Genomic DNA, 25205 nt, shown 5'->3' on the forward strand with positions numbered 1-25205 from the left:
AAGTCAGTACATATTTGCCATCTTAGTTTAATATGTTGCTGCCATTAATTTAAATTTACTTGCTGGGCAGTAGTGATGCACGCCTTTAATCCTAGTACTCGGGAGGCAGAGACAGGTGGATCTCTGTGAGTTCGAGACCAGTTCTGGTCTACAAAGCTACTGAGAAACTCTGGAAAAATGAAGAAAAAGAAATGAAGAAAATAAACATTCTCTTGAAATAATTGTATTATGGATGAAGTCACATTTTTCTTTGTTAAATTTTCTGTTGGTTTGCTTATGTTTTTGTAGCGTTTGAACTGTCCTCACATACAAAGTCAACTATATTCAACGTGTTACACCAAAATCTGTTTTAGACAATTGCTTACCAATAGTATTTTAGGTGTTTCTCCCCATTTAAAATTTTACTTTATGCTGTATTGTTTTATTATAGAAAACAAAAAGCCAATATAAAACAGAAAACTCAAATTTTCTACTATCAACTTTTAGTGGTTCTGTTTCCTTTTCTTTTTTTTGTTTTGTTTTGTTTTTTTCTTTGCAATTCTACTGTTTGTATGTGTGTATATCCATAACTGCTTGTGTGTCACAGCTCTTGTGTGGTTTTTTGTTTTGGTTTGGTTTGGTTTTTGGGTTTTTTTTTTTTTTTGGTTTTTGGGTTTTTTCCTTTTTTCAGTACAAGGTTTCATGTAATTTAGACTGACTTTGAACTTGCTTTGTAACTGATGATGCTCTTGAATTTCTGATCCTATTGCTTCCCCCTCTTGGGTGGCAGGATTAGTCATGCAACGCCAGTTTCAGCTTATGCTGTGTTGGAGATCAACCCAGGGCATCATACATGTTAGACAAGTACTCTACTAACTGAATACAGCCCCCAGTTTCTACTTCTTTAATCTTAAATTTCAAATACCCTCTTGGTTCTATCCCAGCAGCTTTTGACTTCAACAGTATTATTTTTGTTTTCATTAGAATTATTTGAAGAACATTTCCACTAAAATCAGGAATAAGTCAAGAGTGTCTGTGTTCTCCGCTATTATTATAGTACTTAGATTACAGTATTAGCTAGAGTAACAAGATGACTGAAGGTGTTATTATTGACACAAATAGGAAAGGATGAAACCAAAGTATTCTTACTTGCAAATGATATGATTCAATGCATAAAAGATTCCTAAAGCCTCCACCAGAAAACTCTGGCTGCTGATAAACACATTGAGCAAAGTAGTAAAATACAGACTTAACACACAAAACTCCAGTAGCTCTTTTAGATACCAGCAGCAAGCATATCAAGAAAAGAAATCTGGATAACAATCCCATCCATAGTAGCCTCAAAATGATAATTTTGTAATAAATCCAATCATGGAAGGAAAAAACTTGTACAATGAAAACTTAAAGACACTGAAGAAGACAACTGAAAATGTAAAACTTCCCATGCCCTATTAGTAGGATTAATATTATAAAAATGGCCATTCTACCAAAAGCAATGTACAGATCATTATGATCCTCATCAAAATTCCAAGACAAAACACTGCTGTAAGTATCACCACCCCAGATATTTTTTTACAAAGAGACCAAAATACACATTAGAGAAAAAGAGAGCATATTCAACAGATGGTCCTAGTTGGATGGTTACATGAAGAACAGTGAAACCAGATTCTTATCAAGACCTCAACATAAGATCCAGTATCCTTAATGTGTAAGAATAAAGAGCAACAAATGTACTTCAACTTATAGATGCAAGAAATGACTTTTTAAGGACTCTGGTAATGTTAAAACCAACCCTCTCTAAATGGAATCCTAAAACTAAAAAGCTTCTATATAGCAAAGTCATTCAGTCTACAGAATGAGAAAAAAAACTTTATTAGCTATACATATGATAGAGTGTTAGTATTTAGAATACGTAAAGAACAAATCATCAAGAAAACAAACAACCCAATTAAAACTGGGACATGGAACTAACGGAGTTCTCAAAAGAAATGAAGTATTTCAGGTGTTTAGCTACCTTAGTCATCCAAGTTAAGACTACTTTGAGATTCCACTTAACTACTTTGAGATTCCACTTAACCCAACTCAGAATGGCTAAGATTTAAAAAGTGGTGTGGGGAGACAGCAAATGCTGGTATGGGTTTGGGAAAGGGGGAACACTCATCCATTGTTAATAGGAGGCAAACTGGTGCAACTAGTATAGAAATCAGTGTGAAGGTTCCTGAAATAGCAAGAAATAGATCTACCATTTGATCAGGTGTATCACCATATACCAAAAGACTGTGTCCTACTACAGAGATAACATTCATCCATGTTATTGCTTTATTCATAATAACCAGGAAGTAAGATCAACCTTATATCTCCATTAATGAAATAAAGATTATGTGGCACATTTACACAATGAAATATTCAACTGTTAAGAAAAATGAAATTTTCAGGTAAATGAATAGCACTGGAAATAATCATTCTGAATGAGTTAATCCCAACCCAGAAAGACAAATACTGAATGTTCTGTCTCATATACCTTTAACTCTAGATGCATGATTTAAGTTGAGTAGCCATGGAAGTCAGAAAACTAGTAAGGGACCATGGGAAGCATGGCTGAAGTGGGTAGAGACAATGCAGGTGGTACAAAAGGGGAATGACACTTTAAAATCCCAGTACTTGGAAGGCAGGAGCAGACTGATCTCAAGAGGAATAGTGAATAACAGAACAGGAAGGGTTAAGTGGAATAGGGCATGGGGGGCAGGGTAGGGACAACTGAAATGCCACATGGAAGCCTACTACTGTAGAAGCTTTCTTTAAAAATATATACATATATACAAAGAGTTTAAATGCAGTTTCCATATAGCTGAGGTAAGGTGAGAGGGGAGAACAATTATTCCCCTTGACATCATAGGCTATTTAAAAAACAAACAAAACCCAGTGCTAGGCAGGTATTTCCTCTGTTGGAGTTGTTGGTTAGTGAATCCCATAGACAGGCCATTGCCATCTGGAACTTGATAAGATTTTTGCTGAATTTATTGTATACTTGAGTCCTAGAAGATGGAGAAAGCAAAGCTTTGTAACAACCTAGAAGCTTAATCCCTACTAGCTAGCTTTTTTAGTTCTAGAACGTGCTATTCATGCTACTGGGGAAGAAAAGTCACCATCAGTCTTACCCAGCTGTGAATCCAGTGAACTAAGATAAGGATTGGCTTTGCAAGATATGTCCATTGGTGAAATAGTGACAGGATGTTATGGGGGTAACCAAGTCTCCCTTTTTGTATTGCTTTTTTGTGATTTTGGGGGGTAGTTTTTTTAAGATGGGGTCCCACTATGTAGCTCTGGCTGTCCTGGAACTTACTACTATTATTCTGCTAAGTGGGCATAATTTTAAAGTGACTCCTAATGGCATATCATTATACCCATATATTAGTGTTTCTGTCAACTCACATCAAAGAAACTTTTTTTTCCAGTAGATAGTGATTAACATATATTATCATAGAAGGAGGGGTTGGAGAGATTGTAAGAGTTAGAAGCAGTGGATAACTACAGCAGAAAAAAAGGGGGGTTCTGGATATAGCAAAATAGCTGCACACATGTACTCACAGCATTTGTGACAGTGTGTATAGGACCTGGGTAAAGTAAGCCAGAAAGTCTTAGCATGGATAGGGAAGGTAGTCACACACTACTACCCTACCTGAGGAGGTATTGGAAATTTCTGGGAGAGGAAGAGTCATTTTACTTCAAGGGCTCAGCCCCTAAGAGCTTACTTCCCAGGATTCAGTGGGTGGTCCTACAGCCAAATGTATACTGGCAGCAATAAGTGGACTCAATGGCTTTAATCAAAGGGGGGGTGTGTGTATGTGCATGTATTAGTGGGGGAAATGGGAGTAGGCTGGATCAAAGCACATTATATGCATGTATGAGATTCTCAAACAGAATTATATGAAGGTAGATGTTTAGGGAACACGTCACTGTGTTTGGGAAAAAAAAAAAAGGAAAACACATAAAAAAAGATCTTTGTAGTCATTCTCAGAATTAAACTTTCAAATTAGAGTTTCACCATGCTACCCAGTTGGCTGCTATGAAAAGTTAGCATCAGGAGCACAATTTTCCAAATCAGTGCTTGAAATAATGCAATGGGTAATTAATTAGAATGAACCAAATCTGTATTTGATGTCTATGTTCTTTTTGGTTTGGTTTGGGTTTTTGTTGTTGTTTTGTTTTCTTTCTTTTCTTTTCTTTCTTTCTTTCTTTTTTTTTTTTTTTTGGTTTTTCCAGTGGGTTTCTCTGTGACTTTGGAGGCTGTCCTGGAACTAGCTCTTGTGGATCAGGCTGGTCTCGAGCTCACAGAGATACACTGCCTCCGGAGTGCTGGGATTAAAGGTGTGCACCAACATCCGGACTTTAACTTATATGTTTAATTGACACTGATTCGTTCAGTGTATAATTCCAGTGGATGCCTGAAACTAGTGATAATACTAAATCTTATCATATATTTTCCACAGACTTAGTATACCTATAACAAAATTAAATATATATATATTAGGCATAACAGAAATTTAGCAATAATAAGTAATGGAAAATAAAATATACTGTTGTATGTTTTTTTGACAGAATCTAGACAAATATTAATATTTTCATACTACAGTTGATTGCAAATAACTAAAATAGTGAAAAGTGAAGCCACAGATAAGGAAGTCAGGCTTCTCTGTTTTATTTAGGCTTGTGAGAAGTTATGTACCTTTCTGTGATCCAGTTATTATTAGTTTTATGTATGTTCCTGAGACTATACAGATTGTTGTTCTTTTAAGTTTAAAATTAGAAGGCGCGAGATGGAACTGGTACGATGGAACACAAACCATAGAGAGTACATTAACCAGTTTATTACAGGGCAGGAGAGAGAGAGAGAGGTAAAGACAGAGAGAGGGTAAGAGTGAAGAGCAGAGAGCAAAGAGGAAGAGGAAGGTCAGAGAAGGACAGTAAGAGAGCGTATATGGGCGGGGGTTCTGTATTTTAAAGGGGTCCTCTACACCTGTGTGCAGACTTAGTACCCATGGGACCCTGGGCTGACCAGAGTACTGCCTGAGTGCATTCTGCCAAGTGACAGGGGCAGGCCAGCATAATGCCTGAACTTTTCACAGATGATTAAAATTTATCTATCTTATTTTCTGAGCAAACTCCCTCCCATCTATTTATACTACTACTTGTACAACTTGTTGGTTATCTGCCTGAATTAATTTTGGTAGCTGTTTTTATTTTGTTTTTAGGTTTTGTTTTTAAACAAGGTTGCAGTATGTAGCTCTTAGCTGGCCTGTTAGTCAGGCTATCTTCAAACTTAAGGAGTATGCCGCTATGCCTGGTGCTTTCCCTGAATTCTTTCTTAGTCCACTTCATTATTAAAATGAAATGCCAATAAATACTGAATCCTTCTCCTTCTAACCTACCACCAGTGTTGTTTTGACATGTTGCTGAAAGTTTTATTCAAAAAGATTCGTTCATTCATTCATTCACTCAACTCACTCAAAGTCATGCACCACCACATCTGGCTAAAGAATTTATATCTCATGAAAATCGGGAACTATCACCCTGTGCTGCACAGTTTTATGACACAAGGTGAAGTCATCTTCAAGGAAGGAGCCTCAAGAAAATGCCTCCATAAGATGGGCCTGTAGGGCATTTTCTTAATTAGTGACTGATGGGCACTGGCTCAGCTCATTGTTGATGGTGCCATCCTTGGACTTGTTTTGGGTTTTATAAGAAAGTGGGCTGAGCAAGCCAGGAGGACCAAGCTAGTAAGCAGCATCCTTCCATAGCTTCTGAATCAGCTCCTACCTCCAGGTTCCTACCCTGTTTTAATTCCTGTACTGGCTTACTTTGATAATACTGTGGAAGTTTAAGCCAAATAAACCTTTTCCTCCCCAAATTGTTTTGGTCATGGTGTTTTATTGCAGCAGTAGTAACCCTAGCTAGAACATACCATGATGCTATTTAGTTTTACATAGAGTAGGCTAATGAGTTTTCTTCTAAAATTAGTTATAATACTTGTATTTCATGTGAATCTGATTAATTTGCCTTTTATGGTTGGGTTTTTATTAGTTTATTTTGTTTTATTTGTTTGTAGCTCAAGCTGACCTTGAACTCTATGTAGGTTTTGGATGGGACAAGTGGTTCAAGAGGACACTAGCAGATTACTGGGCACTAAAGAGTTTATTAGAAGAGGTTGTTTATTTTTGTCAAATCTGCCTTTATTGTAATCAGCGGGTGGGATACTTGTAAAGTTGCCTGGTAGGTTACCTTTGGGGACTATTGGTAGATACCAGCCCAGATCAGAAGGAAGACTACAAAGCTTATGAAGAATGATTTCACCAAGGAGATCTTTGTAGATATTGTGTATGTACTTGATGGAGATTGTAACTTGGCAGGAAAATGACAGAGGTACCAGGGTGAAGTGGGGGAACACAGCCTGATTGACCAAACTGGTTTATTTATCTACTTATGGCCTCAAACCCCATTTTGCCTTACATAGAATTATTTGAAACATATTATTATTATTATTATTATTATTATTATTATTATTATTATTATTTCTAAGAACCTACTGACAAAAATAGCATGGCAGAGATTCTGAGGGGAGTCCCTTTTCTGAAGAGAATCAAGGTCTGAGTGACAGGAGGGAGTTTCTTTTTAGACCTTTTAAAGGATGGGGAGAAGTGGTTATACATAGTAAGATACTATAGCCAGACTCTTGTGATTCCCAGGCTAGATCCTGGAAAGTTGGGGCAAGGGTGTAACATTCCCGGCAGGTCTTATAGCTGGGGGCCCATAGACAATGTCACAGTAGGATACCTATTAGTATTTGTGAAAGGTGCCTGATCAGAGGTTTCATTCTAACATATTATTCCAAGGACAGCCTTGAATGCCTGATTCTCCTGCCTCTGCTTTCCATGTGTTGGGTTTATAGACCTATGCAAAAATTCCTGGTTCTTATTTTTTTATTTATATAAAATTGCTCCTTAGTTATCCTGCAAAATCAAAAGCCTATAATTCTTCATATTAAATTTTTAGAATAGTACTGTATAGTATGATGCTTACCAAACTCTGTGAATTCATACCTTCCCCCAGGCTCAGTGTCCAGAATAAAGGCTAAATTAATCCTTTAGCCTTTAGTTAGTTTGCAAGGTTGAGCAAAAAATTTTCTGACTAGTCAGAAAACCTAGATACCATTTTAAGTGTAAGGAAAGTTCTTGTCATCAGTCTAATTCCTTTCTGTGAAAGTAAGACCTGCCATACTACTTAACTGTTTCTTGAGATTGCCACTTCCTACCTTTGTTTCCTATGTGGAGCAGGTCCTGTGAATACATCAGAAAAAAAGTCCAGGATACTAAGAAGGCAGCCTATTTTAAAGAGAAAAAAAAAAATTCAGGCTTCTCTTTTCATTAATGGGTTTCTATGACTGTTTTTATGGATTTTTAGGGAGTGAAGCCAGCGAGTTTTGACAAAGTAGCAATCCCTGAAGTGAAGGAAATTATTGAAGGATGTATCCGACAAAACAAAGATGAAAGGTAAGTTGCTTCTTTGGCACCTGGTGTTGCCTGAACAATGTGAGGTATACTTAATACTTGTATTTCATTTTTCCATTCGTAGCATATAACATTTTTTTAAAACTTGGATTCTTTCCATTGAAGCTACTTAGATTTGCTTACTATAATTGTAAAAATGTGGATTAGTGATATTTAAGTTTAATGTTTCAGCCAGAACCACCTTACACAGTCTCTACAGTCAGTGAAAACTGCTTATAAAACTTTACAGTGGAGTTCATTCTCCAATGCAGCAAATCCATTTCTTAACCATTTTCCCACTGAAGTTTGAAAGTTAAGTAAAATCTTGACTTTTGAAGGCCAACTTAACTATATGGGCCTTTATTTTCCTACCATTATGCCAGGATTGAAAAAGAGCAAAGCATCAAAATTCCTTTGAGTAAAAAGAGATTTCACCCAAGGCTAAGGAGATCTGGCTTAGTCATTTGTACAAACAGAACTTTCCTGAGAAGAGTGTCAAGTATCTGCTATGCTGTGTAGCTGTTGGGTCACCTGTCAGCTTGGCCAAGATACATGATCTGTATTTGAAAAATAATCTGGCTTTACCCCCCACACACATACCAGCCTAAAAACAAAAGGCACACCATCCTAATTAATACAAATATAAACTGTAAATTGATCATAATTTATCTCCTAAAATATGGGCACAATTGGGTATATCAGCCAAATTCAAGAATTCTATATCTTCACTCTTATGGTCTCATGTTCTTTTCAAAACTTTGTTATTTAGAAGAGCTCAATATCATGATCTTTCAGACTGTTCAGCAGATATTTAGTTATAGGTTTCTGTTTTGAGATATGCAACCCTTAGAAGCTCTTTTAAGACTTTTTCAGTATAAACAAAGGGATATTTGTTTTGAGTCTTAAAACATTATTCTGTTTCTTTTTGGATGGAACACTGTCTTTGATTACTGGTATTTTGTGTAAAGAAGATGTGGGGCTGGAGAGATGGCACAGTCAGTGGTTGGGAATACTGGCTGCTCTTCCAGAGAACCCAGGTTCAATTCCCAACCCACATGGCAGCTCATAACTGTAACTCCAGCTTCTGGGGATCCAACACCCTGAATTACATAAAATACATAAAATGTTTTTTTAAAAAAGATTGATTGTTATGCAACCAGCCTTTGACTTGCCTAATCTACAAGTTGTTGATAAGGAATTGAAGGAATTTATTATAGTAAATAAAGGTTGCTGTTGTAGAAAGTACCAAACTAGAAATCAATAAATTTATGTTTTTATTATGATTATATCATTTACAACTGTAGAACTTTGAGAAAGAATCTTAACATTCCTCTGCCTTCATTTTATAATAGTGTTCAAGGGCCAGACAAGGTCATATACAGTTTGTTCATTTGTTTTGCTAAGTTTTGTGGTATTTTGAAGCTTTGATACTCTATGCATTATTTTCATAATCATATCCTACTAATAAGATTAGACCATTTGGTTTAAAAATTATCCCTGTCAGCTGATATTAATAAAACAAATTGACATATGAAGGTAGACTGAGGATGTAGAAGTGCTTGTCTAGCATGTGCAAGGTCCTAGAACCCATTGCTCACAAACACACACAAACACACACACACACACACACACACACACATAGGGATACACATACAACTCTGTAACATTACTGTTTCGATGGACTAATAATATTGAAATGAATCACAAATTTTTCCATCATAGATTTTTTTTCTCCTTAATAAAATAACTGTGAACACATATAAGTACTCTGTAGAAGGCTAGCCTGGGCATTAGTGAGATACTGTCTCAGAAAGAGAAAGAAAAATACTTTTTCAAACTAATGACTCTTTTTCTTAATTTTCTTTTTCTTTGAAAGATATTCCATCAAAGACCTTTTGAACCATGCCTTTTTCCAGGAGGAAACAGGGGTACGGGTAGAATTAGCAGAAGAAGATGATGGAGAAAAGATAGCTATTAAATTGTGGCTGCGTATTGAAGATATTAAGAAATTAAAGGGAAAATACAAAGACAATGAAGCTATTGAGTTTTCCTTTGACTTGGAGAGGGATGTACCAGAAGATGTTGCCCAAGAAATGGTAAATTGGCCCTTAGATGTTGTAAATTTATGTATGCTGATACTGATAGGCCCAAAAGAAAACAAAAAATTAATAACTGATGTATGCTGAATGTCTCATTAACATGAAGTTGTTGTCTTGATCCTATATGTTTTGTCTTTGGATAAGGGGATTTTCCTGTGATTTTCTTTAAGTCCTTTCTTTGTACTTTTTGGGATTGTTTTGATAATGGGGTTGGATTTCAGTTCTTTAAAACTTTTATTTGAGGAAAATAACACATAGGTATAAGTGGGTGGATGAAATAGAAGACTGGAATGCATTCTGGAGTCTTTCTGAAAGTCTATAAAGGTGAATAACTCCTTTGTAGCTAACTCTAGTTAAAATGTGTTACTTACATTGTTTTGCTTTGGGAACATTGAACTCATGGTCATTCTGTCCCCTAAGTGCTGAGATATAGGCATATCCAATCAGACCAAGTTTGGAATTGTTTCTAAACATTGGTTAGCTTTTGATCTGTCATTATAAACACTCTAGAGAGATACAGGAACTATAAGGTATTTTCACTTTGGCTAGAGAGATTTCTCAGCAGCTCACAACTGCCTGTAACTCCAGCACCAGGAGTTGGATGCCTCTGGCCTCTGCAGACACCTGCACTCACACACACACACACACACAACCACACACACACACACACACACACACACACATGATTTAAATAATAAAAATAAGTATTAGGCAAACAGTTTTTACTTGAAAGTGTTTTCAAGTTTAAAAATTACTGGTCACTTTGATGTACCCTTACTTTAAATATGTGTAAAGATCACTTCTAAAAGGAAATCTAGGTATGTCACAGTGCCTAAAATAGCCAATTATTAGACAAGGTTGTCAAAGTAAAACCTAGTAGGATTTATTTAAAAACTATCCTAGGGCTGGAGAGATGGCTCAGAGGTTAAGACTGCTCTTCCAGAGGTCCTGAGTTCAATTACCAGCAACCACATGGTGGCTCACAACCATCCGTTATGAGATCTGGTGTCCTCTTCTGATGTGCAGATATACATGGAAGCAGAATGTTATATGCATAATAAATAAATAAATAAACTAATAAATAAAATCTTTTTAAAAAAATTTAAAAAAAACTATCCAATAGTAGAGAAAGGGTCAGATATATAAGAGGTACTTATTTTTAGTGTTAATTTTATGTAATGTTCTATAGAAATGGTGAGATCCACTCTTACCACAATTGTGAAGAAGCATATAATGGAGACTAATAATTTTACTGTTTGGTTAAGAAGAATCCTAAGGTCTCTGATGATAGTGGCACACATCTGTAATTCCAGGACTTGGAAGCTTGAGGCAAGAGGATTCCAAGTTTGAGGCCAACTGTACTACATTGTAAGACTTAAAAAATACACACATGTACCCCTCCAAAAAGACTAGCTTACTTCTCTACAGTGCAGTTTGTTTGTTTTGTTCTGAAGTCATTTTCTCTAGATAACCTGTTTTACCTAATATACCCTTTTACTCTATAGGTTGAGTCTGGGTATGTCTGTGAAGGTGATCACAAGACCATGGCTAAAGCTATCAAAGACAGGGTGTCATTAATTAAGAGAAAACGAGAGCAGCGCCAGTTGGTTCGAGAGGAGCAAGAAAAAAGAAAACAGGAAGAGAGCAGTCTCAGACAGCAGACTGAACAACAACCAAGTGTTTCCCAGGCAGGAATTCAGCAGCTCTCTTCTGCTAGCACCGGCATACCTACTGCTCCCACCACTTCTGCTTCAGTTTCTACACAAGTAGAACCTGAAGAACCCGAGGCAGATCAACATCAGCAGCTACAGTATCAGCAGCCTAGTATATCTGTGTTATGTAAGTACTGGGGGAGGTAAGCTAATGTGCTAGTGATGCTCTTGGTGAAACACTGAGAAATTTTACATAAGATAAAGGATATTTGAAAACTTCTGGGGTCTTAACATTTTGAGTTATCTATTTAGTTCCTTCAAATTAAATGAAAGTAATAAAGGGTGAATAAATTTGCTATTTATAATTGAAACTGTTAATCTGGTTCAGTTGTTTTAGCAAAACTACATCATAGCACACCAAAGGCTGATGAGACCAGTGTTCAGTAATTGAATTTAGTGTTTAACACCAAGTAGACACAGGTCTCCACAGAGTAAGACCTGGAGGATGATATCATTTAGTGATAATCAGAGAAATTTTTTTGTTTGTTTTGTTGTTGTTGCTTTGTTTTTCATTTTGGGAGACAGGGTTTCTCTGTATAGTCCCGGCTGCCTTGGAATTATCTCTGTTGACCAGGCTGGCCTCAAACTCAGAGATCCACCTTCCTCTGCCTTCCAAGTGCTGGGATTAAAGTTGTGCACCACTATGCCTGATGAGAAATTTTTTTTTTTAAGATTACTGCCTTTTTGCCCAAGTCCCTCATTTAAATGTAGAAATTTAATTAATAAGACTGCCATTCATTTTTCTAACTTACTCCAGTTTTGAACAAAGAAATAATCAATAACCTTTATGTAATGAGTTTAAAATGTGAACAACGTCTCCCTCTCCAATCTCCCTCCCTCTGATGATTCATTTATCCTTCAGCTGATGGAACAGTTGACAGCGGTCAGGGATCATCCGTCTTCACAGAATCTCGAGTGAGCAGCCAACAGACAGTTTCCTATGGCTCCCAACATGAACAGGCACATTCTACTGGCACAGCACCGGGGCATACAGCTTCTAGTGTCCAAGCACAATCTCAGCCTCATGGGGTGTATCCACCCTCAAGTATGGTGAGTAAATGCATAAGAAAATGTAATACTAAAACGATAGCCAGTAGGTAATCTGCCAAATTCAAATTATTTCTTTTGTCATTTAAGTAGCAATGTCAGTCTAAGGTAGAGAATATAAATGGTCTAGTCAGTCTTCCTTGTTTGCGGTTTCCACATTCTTGGATTTAAATAGTAAAATGCTTAAAATTTTTATCTGTACTGAACATGTACAGACTTTCTTGCTATGTTCTCTAGCAATATAACAATATTTAAATGACTTTTGAATTGAATTGGGTATTATAAGTAATATGGAGATTATATGAAAATACTGTGATAATCTATATAAAGGATTTGGACAGCTGCAGATTTTTGTATCTGTTGGGATGGTTTAGAACCCAACTAAGTGTTGAGAATGGAAGTTGATGTTATTTCTAAAGGAAATCAGTTTATGAGTATAACCAGAATAGTTCAGGCTGGGTAACAACACACATTAAAAAAGTGAGAATTAGCTGAACTTCCTACACAAAGCAGCTATGTGAACTTTAAGACTGAACTGCAGTATCTTCAACACCTAGGAATTAAAACTGTTCAAAGTGGTATAAACTAGATAACAGATGATTTGTGGGTGGAGCAAGGCTGTTTAAAATTTTTTAAAGCTTACTCACTAAAGTAATAAGTGTTTCTATAAGACTTTTTTTTTTAAATATAAAAACCAGGTAAGACCTTTAAACTATTAAAGAATGTTGCATGTGAGTATTATAGAGTAAAGGAACCCTTTATTGTACGACCTCTGACTAATTTATTGCTTGTATTTAGTTGATCATCAGTTGCTATGCGTGTTTCTTTCCCAGTATATGTTCATTTGCTTTTTCCTTTATTTGGTATTTATTTTATTACCAGTTTATTTTCAGAGTCAGCTTACAGAAGTGACTTATTGGAATAGTTTATGCTTGTGTGTATATAATGTATATGCACATTTTCTATTTGCAATAAAGAATGTGAAAGTAGATGAATAATAAAATATCCCATTTCTTTGGCTGACTCTCTGTGAGGTTTTCAGAGGAAAAAAGATAGACCATATACTTCAGAAAGGAATTAGATGATAACTGTTCACTTTATATCACTTGTTTAGTACAGTCTTTAAGCAACTGATTTTACTCCCTCCTTCCCAGAAGGCTTTTAATCCAAACTTTGTAGAATTCTTACCTTCATTAAATGATTTTTTTTTCCAGGAAAATATGTTTACTCATAAAAGATGTTTCTTTTGGAGTCCATTGATGGATCTGTCCTGCTTTGGACTTAGGTCCCAAGATGAATGGCCACATTAACACAACAAAGTCCAACTAATATATACTAACCTTTTAACAATCTGTTCTTAAACCTAAGTAGGGTAAATTACCTTGGGTGATTTATTTCTGTATTCTGACAATATTAGTTGTCAGTACTTCTTAATTTGTCCCTTTGTAACAGTTATTTTCAGCCTCTTGGCTTCCCTCATCATGGGGGCTATGTCTGTTTTTTAAAAGACAAGATTGATCATTTTTACATTTTACATTAAATGCTCAAGCCATTAACATAGCTGTATTTATTTGATGCTCTAAAATCAGACTGTTTTTATCTTTTTGATGACAGTATTCTAGAGTAATTATAAAGAATTGTAAGTATCTAGAATAATAAAACATTTTATAATTCTACTCTTTTCTCATTTCAAGAACATACTATGCCTTATAATAATGTATGTCATAAGAGACTATTTAAAAATAAGAGAGACAAAGGTAAAAAATTGGAACCAAAATGAACTAACTCATGATACATGCTGATGGGTTCCAACTTTGGCTGAAAGCATTCTTTGCAGCCAGTTTTGAGAAAGAATAAGGTCATAAACTTGCTCCAGATACCCTCGCAGTATTAGAATAGCTCTGTAGCTATATTAAACCCTTTCTCTTAAGATACCTCAGTTTCCTCAAACTGAATTTCTCATAGAGGGTTAATTCTTTAAAGATTCAAAGTGAAGGCATTTCCCCCACTGACTCTTTTATAAAAGTATTTCTGTTGCCCATTTGTGAACTTCAGGAAGCTATTCTTTTTCTTCTATTCAATAAAGACTTTTTAACCTTTATACAGAAAGTTGCAAATATAACAACTTTTTAGACTGCCTTCTAAAATAGATAATTTTTTTTCCTTAAGTTTCTAGAGCTCTTGCAAATAATCTACTCTTAAAATCTTCCAAATTTTATACTTTAATAGAATTTATTCTTACTTAATCTAACTGTAGTTTATTGTTTACTTGTGTGGTACCAGTAGTCAGTTTTTATAATTCATGCACTTAACAGTTGGTGTTACTTCAAAATATTAAGATCATAATTGATCTTTTTCTCATATAAGAAAGCCTGCACAAAATCACCAGAACTGGGAGAATAAGTTAGGATATACCAGCTATGTTTTGTAGAGTTAGGTCTTACATAAACATTCTTTTTTTTTTTTTTTTTAACTTTGGAGAATTGGGGAGGGTAGAACATTTCTTATGTTAACTATGCCCTATTATCACTGTACATTTGGTTATTTTGTTTTCAGAGTACTGTGTTTTTCATGTGTGTTTGTTTTCTGTTTAGCCTCGTCGTGGCCGTAGCATGTCGGTTTGTGTTCCCCATCTTTCTGCTGTTCCCTCACTATCCCGCATCTCTCCCAGTGCTCCTTCCACCCCACCACCAATGCTGTCTGCACCTCTTTGTCCTTCCCTCCTTCGGACTGCCCCTGAGGAAACTTTTGCCGAAAAACTCTCTAAAGCATTGGAGAGTGTCCTGCCTATGCACTCTGCCTCTCAGCGCAAGCATCGACGCTCCAGCCTGCCTTCCCTCTTTGTCACTACTGTATGTAACTGTAAACTTCCTGACAAGTGAAAAACTATTACCAATGAATACATCCAGGTGTGGAAAAATTGGTTAAAGAGCAAAAAAACTAAACTATTAGCTTGGTTATATGTTCTGCTTTTAGGATAACAACTATTCCAATAGAAAGCATTTTTGTAATAAAACTTTAAATGGAAATAAAAAGCAAGGAGGCAATGGAAATCTCCCACTGATAAAAGGGTTTGCATTTTCATATCTTAGCAAAAGTGTGTGTATTACTCATTATTAAACTCATTATTAGCCTAATCAAAAGTAGATTCTACTAAATATTAACCAAATGTGTTCTCTCCTCAATTTATTCTTAAGGGATACAGCTGAGTTCTTTCTTTTTTTAAACCAGTCAATTGAGGAGTAAAAGTTGATTTTAATTCAGTCATTTGTGTAAAATGATGTCAGGAACTAAAAAAGGCTGTTCCCTCTTTGGGAAGTACTCCCCCCCCCCCAAAGATTATGTAATATGTAACATGGGGCATAGACTAATAAATACATTAGATGCAAATATAACATATATAACTTTCCTTGTCTCCATTAATGTCTATGAAAGATACAGTCTCTCAAATTACTTTAGTTGCTAGGAGACCTTGCTTGCTGCTGTTGCGTACAGAAAATATAGTTAATATATACTTATTATGTATTAACCAGAATCTTAAGATTTTTACTTTGGAAAATTATTAACTGTATAGTGTTTATGGCTTTAGGTTACAACTTGAATAATCAATAAAATGTGAGCATTTGATACAGTATACTCTTAGCAGTTTGAGGAAATGGCTCAGTGACTAAAGTGCTTGCTGCACAAGCCTGGAGACCTGAATGCAGATCCCCAGAACCTATATAAAGCCTGTCACAGTAGTTCACATTCATGATCTCAGTGTTCCTGTGGAGAGATGAGAAGTGTTAACAGACTCTCCAGAATCTCATGGGGGCCAGCCTGTTGTAGACAGCATCACATAATAGAGACCTGTCTCAAACAAGTTGGATAGTGAGGAACAACACCTAAGGTTGTCTTCTGCTCCCCACACCCATTTTTGTGTTGTTAAGGATTGAACCTGGACCCTTGCATATGCTAAGCAAGCACTCTATTGAGCCTAAAGCCAATATATTTTTAAAAGGAGTTCCATCCATGGTAGAGAATTACGTGCATTGCATTTGGCAAGCTAGAATTCTAAGCTCAATCTTAAATTCTGGAAACAAAACTTGTTATTAAATTGGGTTTGCTCTTATATTACCTCCATTTCATCTAATTTGTCACAATTAGAAAACTCAACCCTTATCAATGATCAGGAGAAAGATTTGGCATCTGTAACATGTTTTATAGTATAACTATTAATTGCTTGTAGTTTTGGATACAGAAGGGAAAAAAAAAAAACATTAGTCATTTATCCTTTTGTTTTCTGTTTGTAAAGACAGTGTCTCACTGTGTAACTGCTCAGTCTAGCCTTCTACTGCCTGAGCTTCTTGAGTACTAAAATTATATAAGTATGTACCTTTAAACTTGACTTATTCCATTTACCAAAAGTATCTTCTGATTTATAGTATTATAAATTTCTTCTGATCATCTACTGTTAGTTGATGAAAATAACCCTGAAGCCTAATAGACTAATACTGCAACAGTATGGAACAATAGCTTAAATTGAAATTAGTAGGATTCTTTATTTTCCTTTAATATTCTGACTTTAGCTCTTTCCATTGATAAAACTTTTAAGAATGAACACATTTATTATAGATAAATAGAATAATCACTTAGAAAATTTAATTCATGCCTTTGCTTTGAGAGAGCAGATTTGGGGAAAAGCAGCTGTTTTTTTCATTAAAGGAAGTACCAAAGATTGACTTTATTAGCCCTGGATGTATTTAATGGATTTTTGCTATACACATAATTTACAAAAGCATTGTTAATTATTAAATTTTTGGTGTGGACACTTCATGGGGTTACACAGAACTATCCAGCTATGCATGTCTGATGTAATTTCACTTATTGAATGTATGAATTACTTGTCTTATTCATGTTGATACAGCCTCAGTCCATGGCGCATCCGTGTGGGGGGACCCCAACATACTCAGAATCACAGATATTTTTCCCAACTATTCATGAACGTCCAGTTTCTTTTTCACCACCTCCCACCTGTCCACCGAAAGTAGCCATTTCCCAACGACGTAAGAGCACGTCCTTCCTGGAAGCCCAAACTCGACACTTCCAACCCCTGCTGAGAACTGTTGGCCAAAATCTTCTTCCACCTGGTGGCAGCCCAACTAACTGGACACCAGAGGCCATAGTTATGTTGGGTACTACGGCCAGTAGAGTAAATAGAGAGCTATGTGAGATGCAGGTCCAACCTGTGTTTGAGCCAACCCAGATTTACAGTGACTATAGACCTGGACTAGTGCTGGCAGAAGAAGCTCACTATTTTATTCCTCAGGAAACAGTATATCTAGCTGGGGTGCATTACCAGGCCCAGGTGGCAGGACAGTATGAGGGTATTTCATACAACTCACCAGTACTATCAAGTCCTATGAAACAGATACCTGAACAGAAGCCAGTGCCTGGGGGCCCTGCCTCAAATTCTGTCTTTGAATTTCCATCTGGACAGGCTTTCCTGGTAGGACACCTTCAGAATTTAAGATTAGATTCTGGACCAAGTCCAGCATCACCCCTCTCTAGTATTTCTGCGCCAAACAGTACAGATGCTACACATTTGAAATTTCACCCTGTCTTTGTTCCTCATTCTGCACCAGCTGTGTTAACTCATAACAGTGAGAACAGAAGCAACTGTGTATTTGAATTTCATGCTCAAACACCAAGTTCCTCTTCAGGAGAAGGAGGTGGGATTTTACCTCAACGTGTTTACCGAAATCGACAGGTAGCAGTGGACTCAAGTCAGGAAGAACTGCCTGCTCAGTCAGTTGGATTACATTGCCATCTGCAGCCTGTTACTGAAGAACAGCGTAATAATCATGCCCCAGAATTGACCATTTCTGTGGTAGAGCCTATGGGACAGAACTGGCCAATAGGAAGCCCAGAATATTCCAGTGATTCCTCTCAAATAACTTCTTCAGATCTCAGTGATTTTCAATCACCTCCCCCTACAGGGGGAACAGCTGCATCTTTTGGCTCTGACGTCTCATTGCCCTTTATTCGCCTGCCTCAGACAGTATTACAAGAATCCCCACTTATCTTCTGTTTCCCCCAAGGAACCACAACTCAGCAGGTCTTATCTGCCTCATATTCTTCAGGAGGATCTACACTCCATCCACAGGTTATAGGAAAACTTTCACAATTCTTTTAAACTACCCTATTTCTCATCAGTGCATTTTAAGTTTTCTATCTCATTTCCCTGAATCATGGATTTATGAGGAATGTTGTTTATTTTCTTAGTAGAATTTCTTTTGTGGTTATCAATACTTGTACTAAAGAATGAACTGTAAAGCAGAAACTACCTGGTTTGCCTGTGATTTTAGTCATCAGAATTAATGACTAATCTGTGTTGAAATTTACCATAGTAATGAAAATGCAATTGTCGGTCTGTTTTGATACAGTAAAATGATTTAGTATAATTCCTTCCTCTACATAAGTTTTTAAACTAAAAAAGTATAATGATAAAGCAAAAATGAGAAGTAGTGAAAATTTTGTCGTATTAAGAAACACAGAGCCTTTCATAAGTAGGACTTAAGAAAACACATCTTAGGAGTTTGGCTTAACAAATGAAGAAAGTGTCTTTTTGAAATGGTATCAATCAAACCACTGTATTAAGGATCCAAATGGAGCATTAATAAGTTAAATTAAGGATATGTCAAATTTTGTTGACTCTTAAGAGTCTATTCTGTAATTAAATTTAGGTTTTAAATGAATTTATAATAATAGGGGTTGCAAAGGCCAGGAACAGTAGTGCCTCAGGCCTTGTTCTTTCAATACACTAAAAAAATATAGTCACACACATGAACATGCATACACACACACAAATACCAACAGAGACACAGAATTTAAAAAGTCAGTAATGACTATCTCATATATTCTTTAGGTGTATCAGTTACGTGGAGTATTGGTAAGAAGTAGAAGGACCCAGAAACTTAAATAGCGTGGACAAGCTGTATGCGCATATTATCCTTCAAGCTTTGCAAAGAAAAAATATATTTTAAGAAAATAGATAATTTAAATTTTAGTGGAGTGTGATACATCCATGTAAACTTCAAAGAACCTCTGAAGTGAAACAATAAAGCTTTTTCATTTCCTTAACATATATTCTTGCACTCATTCACAGTTAATTTAGACTTCTTGTCCATTGTTATAAGCTGCTCAGTTTCTCAGACCCAACATGGTTGAAATTCTCTGGGTTGGTTAATCCTTTGTTCTGAATGGGACATGAATGATCATTATAGAACTTTTAGCAGCATCTCTAGAAGTAGCAGCAATTTCCCCTAGTCTTGACGATTAGAATGACTTCAGATATTTCCATCTGTTACCTGGGACAACCATTACATACCTGTTTAGGAGTTTATTTTTATCAGACTTTTTACATTTTTTTTTAAAATCAGAGTTACTGTGACTATAAGAAATAGCAAAAAATAACCAAATTAGCATTTTTGAATATAGTTTTTAATTATCCAGATTAAATTGTTTCATGTTGATATCTTACCACATTTTTCCTGTGACAATTTTATTATTGAATATAACTATTCAAGCCAACTAAAACTTTAGCCAGCATTAATGGTAGGTTTTTAACATCAGTGTATTTGTGTTTTTGTTTGTTTGTTTTTCCCTGAGATGTGATTAAAAATGTTCTATGATCTTTTTTCTAAACTTACCTTACCAAAACATCCCAGAGATCTGATTTGTACTACACTACCAAACTGATGTTTCATTTCAATCAAGCAGTCTTCTCAGGATCTGAAGTATTTATACAGAAGTCTAACCTTCATATGCACAAATCTTCTCTAATTGTATTTGCTTTTTTTCCTCAGGCACAGGGGCAAAGCCAGAGCCAGCCATCAAGTAATTTAGCAGGGGTTCTACCTTCACAACCTGTCCAACATCCTCAGCAGGTAAGTAAGGATGTTACATTGCTACATTATGTTTTAGCAGTGGCCAGAAGTACTGTTTACATTCTTCATGAGCTAGATTGCTGATACAAATGGCTTGCTAAGTTTTGGGAGATAATTAAGTGGCATAACATTTCAGTCATTTAGTAGTATTTAGGAAATCTTTTGTTTTGGGTAATGTATTTATGAACAATTTACTAGGTATGTGTTGAAATTTAGAAGAATTGATACATAATTTATCTGCCTTCTTAACTGATTTTATTCATAAGGTAAACCATACAAAGAAAATTGTTTCTATTTATGTTTTATGACTTGTCCACGTATCAGCATTTTTTTTTAAAGAAAGTAGACAAGTGGTTTACTAGTTAAGAGCATGTATTGTTTTTCTAATCTAACTCCAATTCCAGGGGATCGAGTGCCGTCTTGTGGCCACCTCAGGCATTAAGCATGCATGTGAAACACTTAAAATAAAGAGCAACTGCTGCAGGAAGTTGTTTTGTTTTGTTTTTTTAAGACATGGTTTCTCTATGTAGCCCTGACTATCCTGGAACTTGCTTTGTAGACCAGGCTGGCCTCTAACTCAGAGATTCACCAGCCTCACCTCCCAAGTACTAGGATTAAAGATGTGTGCCATCATGCCCATCTGATTTTTTTCTTTTAATTAAATTTTTGACCAGGAAGGTTATGTCCCAGAATATCCAAGGAATTCAGGACATGAGTATAAAAAGAACCATACATTAATAAAATGGCTAAAGTTAAATTTTAAATAGTCCATCAATGCTTTTTACTTAGCAGACTTTTATTTGCAAGGAAATCATTCTTTTTGAACAATATGTTTATTAGTTGTTTCAAGCAAGATTTATACCCATCTGTGTAATATGATAAACTTATTTCATTGCTAGCTTTTCAACTGCAGTTTTTGACCACCATATTGTAAAGTGACTTCTGCTTCTAAGTTTTGAAACAAAGGTTTCATTCTTATTATAAATGGCCTCTTTTAATACAAAAGGTAACCACATGGTCACTTCATCTTAATGGAGATTACATTAGAGGTTGGTGAGATGGCTCAGTTGGTAAAGTGCTCATTGTGCAAACTTGAAGACCTGAGTTCAATCCCTGGAACCCCACATAGAGGTGAAAGGAGCAAAGTTGTCCTCTAACTTCTATGACTTCTACACACACACACTCTACATACACAATAATAGAAGGACATTTAATGGGTAAGAGAGGTGCCTTAGCAGTTAAGAACAGTTGTTGCTCTTGCAGAAGACAGGAGTTTGATTTTAAGCATTTATATAATGGGACCCACAGATGACTGCCTGGAATTCAAGCTCTGGGGGATCCAACCCTTCTGTCCTCCAGTCAATCACATGTACATACCTTAATACACATAGTTTAAAATAAAAATTAAGGGCCTGCAATGGTGGCTCTTCAGTTAAGAACTCTGGATACTCTTGGGATAGCCCAGGTTTGATTCTCAACACACATACAGTGGCTTAAAACCATCCATAACTGGAGTTCCCGGAGGATTTGATACCCAGTTTTGGCCTTTGGGCACCAGGTATGCATGTAGTACACAGACAAAACAATCAAACACATAAAATAAGTAGATAAGTAAATTTAAAAAGAAAGTCTTCACTTTGAAATATTTTATACAGAAGAAGTTAATTCCTTCTTTAATACCCACATTTACTCAATAATCAATGTCTCATCTTGAAATTTTTTCTTACTAAAAAGAGGTAGGAGGCAGGCATAGTGGTGCACACCATTAATTCCAGCACTTGGGAGGCAGAGGCAGGAGGATCTCTGTGAGTTTGTAGACTATCCTTGTCTACAGAGCAAGTTCTAGGAGAGTCAGGGCTGTTATACAGAGAAACTCCCTCAAAAAACAAACCAAAAAAATTGACTAGGGATTAAATGTTTTGTATTGCTCCTAACATTACTTCCAAAGAAATGCTTGGGTTTATGTATGATTATGCTTAAAATCAAGAAGTTAAATTTTTTTGCTAGCACCAATAAATTTTAACAAATCCTAGTGAGAGTCAAATTACAAGTTACATAAAGTTGGTTATGTAAATTGTAATGGCAGAAGCCATTAGTACTAATCACTTTCAGATTTTTTGAGTCACCTCTCATGATATAGCTCAAACTGGTCTTGAAGTCTTTCAATCCTTATCCCTCAGCCTCTCAAGTGCAAGAATTACAAGCATGAGCCACACACCAGACTCACTCTGACATCTTAATTTGCTTATCTTTCATCATAGGCTAACACCAATAAAAGGAAAACATTTAAGTATATGCTGTGTTTTTCCTTTCCTAAAGAAATGTGTCCACTATCTTAAATACGTATGTGTTTACATGTATACATACCTATAAATATTACCAAGTGAAATAAACCATAAGGTCCAACATTCAAAGTATGTGAAAATAAAGTAGCATAATACTATAAATGTTAGGTTGAAATAATTAGTAATATATCTGAATGTGATGATGTACACTTGGAATGCCAGCATTTAGAGAGCTTAAAGCAAAATCTGAGTTCCAGGCCAGCCTGGGCTATCTAATAAGTTGTAGTCTCAGAAAAGAAAAAGCAGTTCATAAGGCCCTGCAGCTCTCTTAGAATATATAAAATAAATATCACATCTTAAAACAGGCCACCAATGTAATAGAGAGATCTCCTTTACTTCTTGCTTTCATCCATTCAAGTGGGACCTGGTAACAGATAATACAGACTTTTGGATGACATCAATGTAACTATTTAGGAACAAATTTGCTGTTGTAGAAATCTTGTCTTCTAGTAGCTAATGGTTGCTTTGGAGAAGGAATGAATGGGAATCATTTTCTTCCGTGGTGTAGCCACTGAAAAGTATTCCATGTTCCCGTAAATAACCTCCTGTGCTAGTGTAACACTAATTAAGCTCATTGAGTCACACACATGTGCACAGCCTTGAAAGTGGAAGGGAGATTTCTTGGGAAATAGAAAGATTTCTGCAGAAGGAAGGAAGAGAAAGGGTAATTGCATTGAAAATGACTGAAATTTACTCTATGTATAAATGGAACTGTCAGAATAAGTACAAATAAATTTGAACAATCTAAAAAAAAATTAAATTGACAAAGTGGTAAATGGTTGATTCCAGTGGTGGAGAAAATACAAATAAATAGATCATTAAAATTAATTTTCTTTTGTTTCCATTTTAGATATTATTATTATTACAGCATATCTTAAATTTAATATAATCAAAATTATGAAGCCAGTTTGTATAAGACGTATATGTAGTCTAATATATCTATTTTTCTAGAGTCTCTTGGGTATTAAGCAAGCTAAAAATTATTGAAATTCAAGCTTTCTATATCGGTGACTTTTTTTTGTTTTGTTGTTGTAAAATAAGTTATGTGGTAGATATTTAAAAAGCTGTACTTACCTGTTACTGGGTTCTGTGTGAGTGAATGAATACAAAGAAGAAAAGGACCCTTCTCTACCATGTGGATAGCAGTTTTATTATAGTAAGGAAAGAAGTACACCTTACCTGAAATTTAGTGTATCTTGTGGCCTTGGAAGATAGTAAATGAGGAATTTTTTTCCCCCTGATTTGTTGTTTTCTTATGTTTTTATCAAGAGTTATAATGGAGAGGCTAGAGATATGACTCAGCAGTTGAAAGAACTTACTGCTCTTCTAAAGGCCTAAGTTCAGTTCTCATTCCAAACAGCTTACAGATTCCTATAATCCCAGCTCTGAGGGCCAACATTTTCTTACAATTGTGGTCACCTGTACACATGCCCAGAAATTATAAAATTAAAAAATTAAAGCATTAAAATGGTATGATTTATATTAACATGGTGCCTCCCAATATTTATGGCTGGCTATAAAAAAAGGTTGTGGGAAAGATAAACATGTCTTCCATAAGAGCATATACAAAGCCTTCAGATATTCATATTCTGTTTGCCCTGAGAATTATGTTTATTTATCATCATGCAGCTATGTCCTTTCAGTCAATAAAAGCTATTTGAATTGGTTTCCATGAAGCAAGTCTAGGCAAAACATGATTCTCATCATCGCTGTTTGGCTGATCTGTTGGTTATTAGCCAGTGTCATTATGCGTAAGCATATGGCATATACTTTTGGCTAACCAAATGTACCATTTCTCACAAACAGTACTCTGTACTATTGACATACCTGTCACTTGTCTTAAAAGAGGAATAAGTTCATAAAAAGAAAAAAGTACCCATTTTTGATACCCCTTTACTCCTTCTCAGCTCTCCCAAGTAAACCTTGGTTTATTGGTTTTTTTTCTTCTATTTTTAACAGTCAGCTAAGATGGACTACCATGATTGGCTCTGAGGGAACCTAAATAATGTAATTGTATGCATAAAATGTTTGTATAAATATAGACTATCATTATTTCCATTTTACTGATGGGAAAGCTAAAATCTGAGAAGTTTGGGAAACTTTCTCAAACATATGGCTTCTAAGGGGTGAGAACACTTTAAATACAAATAATCTTTCTCCACAGCTCACCATTTCACTACACTGTGTTGTGTCTCTAGTAGAAAAGTAGACGTCTTTCTTGGTTGGAAGGGTTATATCAAGAAGGCTTTATGGAAGAGATGATATGTTGGGCCCCTGTTATAAATCCAACTCTATTGTAGGAATAAAGGATATTCCAGGCCAAGAATGGAGGGGTTGCAGTTTGGAACATGTAGCAGAAACAAGGTTAGAAAAGTATGGGACAGAAACAAATAAGCCTTCGGTTTGGTTTAAGGTGATCTTTACTATTTTAGAAATATTTACATCTGTCTATGTGTGCTTATGTGCACGTGTGTACAAGTCATTTTGACTTAACCAAAAGATAAATTCATGAAGGAATAATATGTTCAGGAAAGAAGTGACTGAGTCAAGA

The 25205-nt window shown here is 35.7% G+C and overlaps 1 protein-coding gene across 10 annotated transcripts in view; it reads left to right on the top strand.

The window, feature by feature from the left end:
• Positions 1-25205, top strand: part of Wnk1 (WNK lysine deficient protein kinase 1) — a 129850-nt gene that overhangs the window by 69828 nt on the left and 34817 nt on the right. For 6 of the 10 annotated variants that reach the window (XM_027429291.2, XM_027429292.2, XM_027429293.2 and 3 more), the window contains exons 5-10: positions 7438-7526; positions 9400-9619; positions 11128-11461; positions 12197-12384; positions 17288-18526; positions 20229-20309. In XM_027429291.2, coding sequence (XP_027285092.1) covers positions 7438-7526; positions 9400-9619; positions 11128-11461; positions 12197-12384; positions 17288-18526; positions 20229-20309 — 2151 coding nt within the window. The remainder of the gene's footprint in view (positions 1-7437; positions 7527-9399; positions 9620-11127; positions 11462-12196; positions 12385-17287; positions 18527-20228; positions 20310-25205) is intronic. The other 4 variants (XM_027429298.2, XM_027429299.2, XM_027429300.2 and 1 more) reach the window with 1 other exon arrangement.

This window comes from Cricetulus griseus, chromosome 8, assembly GCF_003668045.3.
Source record: "Cricetulus griseus strain 17A/GY chromosome 8, alternate assembly CriGri-PICRH-1.0, whole genome shotgun sequence".
In the NCBI taxonomy this organism is placed as follows: Eukaryota; Metazoa; Chordata; class Mammalia; order Rodentia; family Cricetidae; genus Cricetulus; species Cricetulus griseus.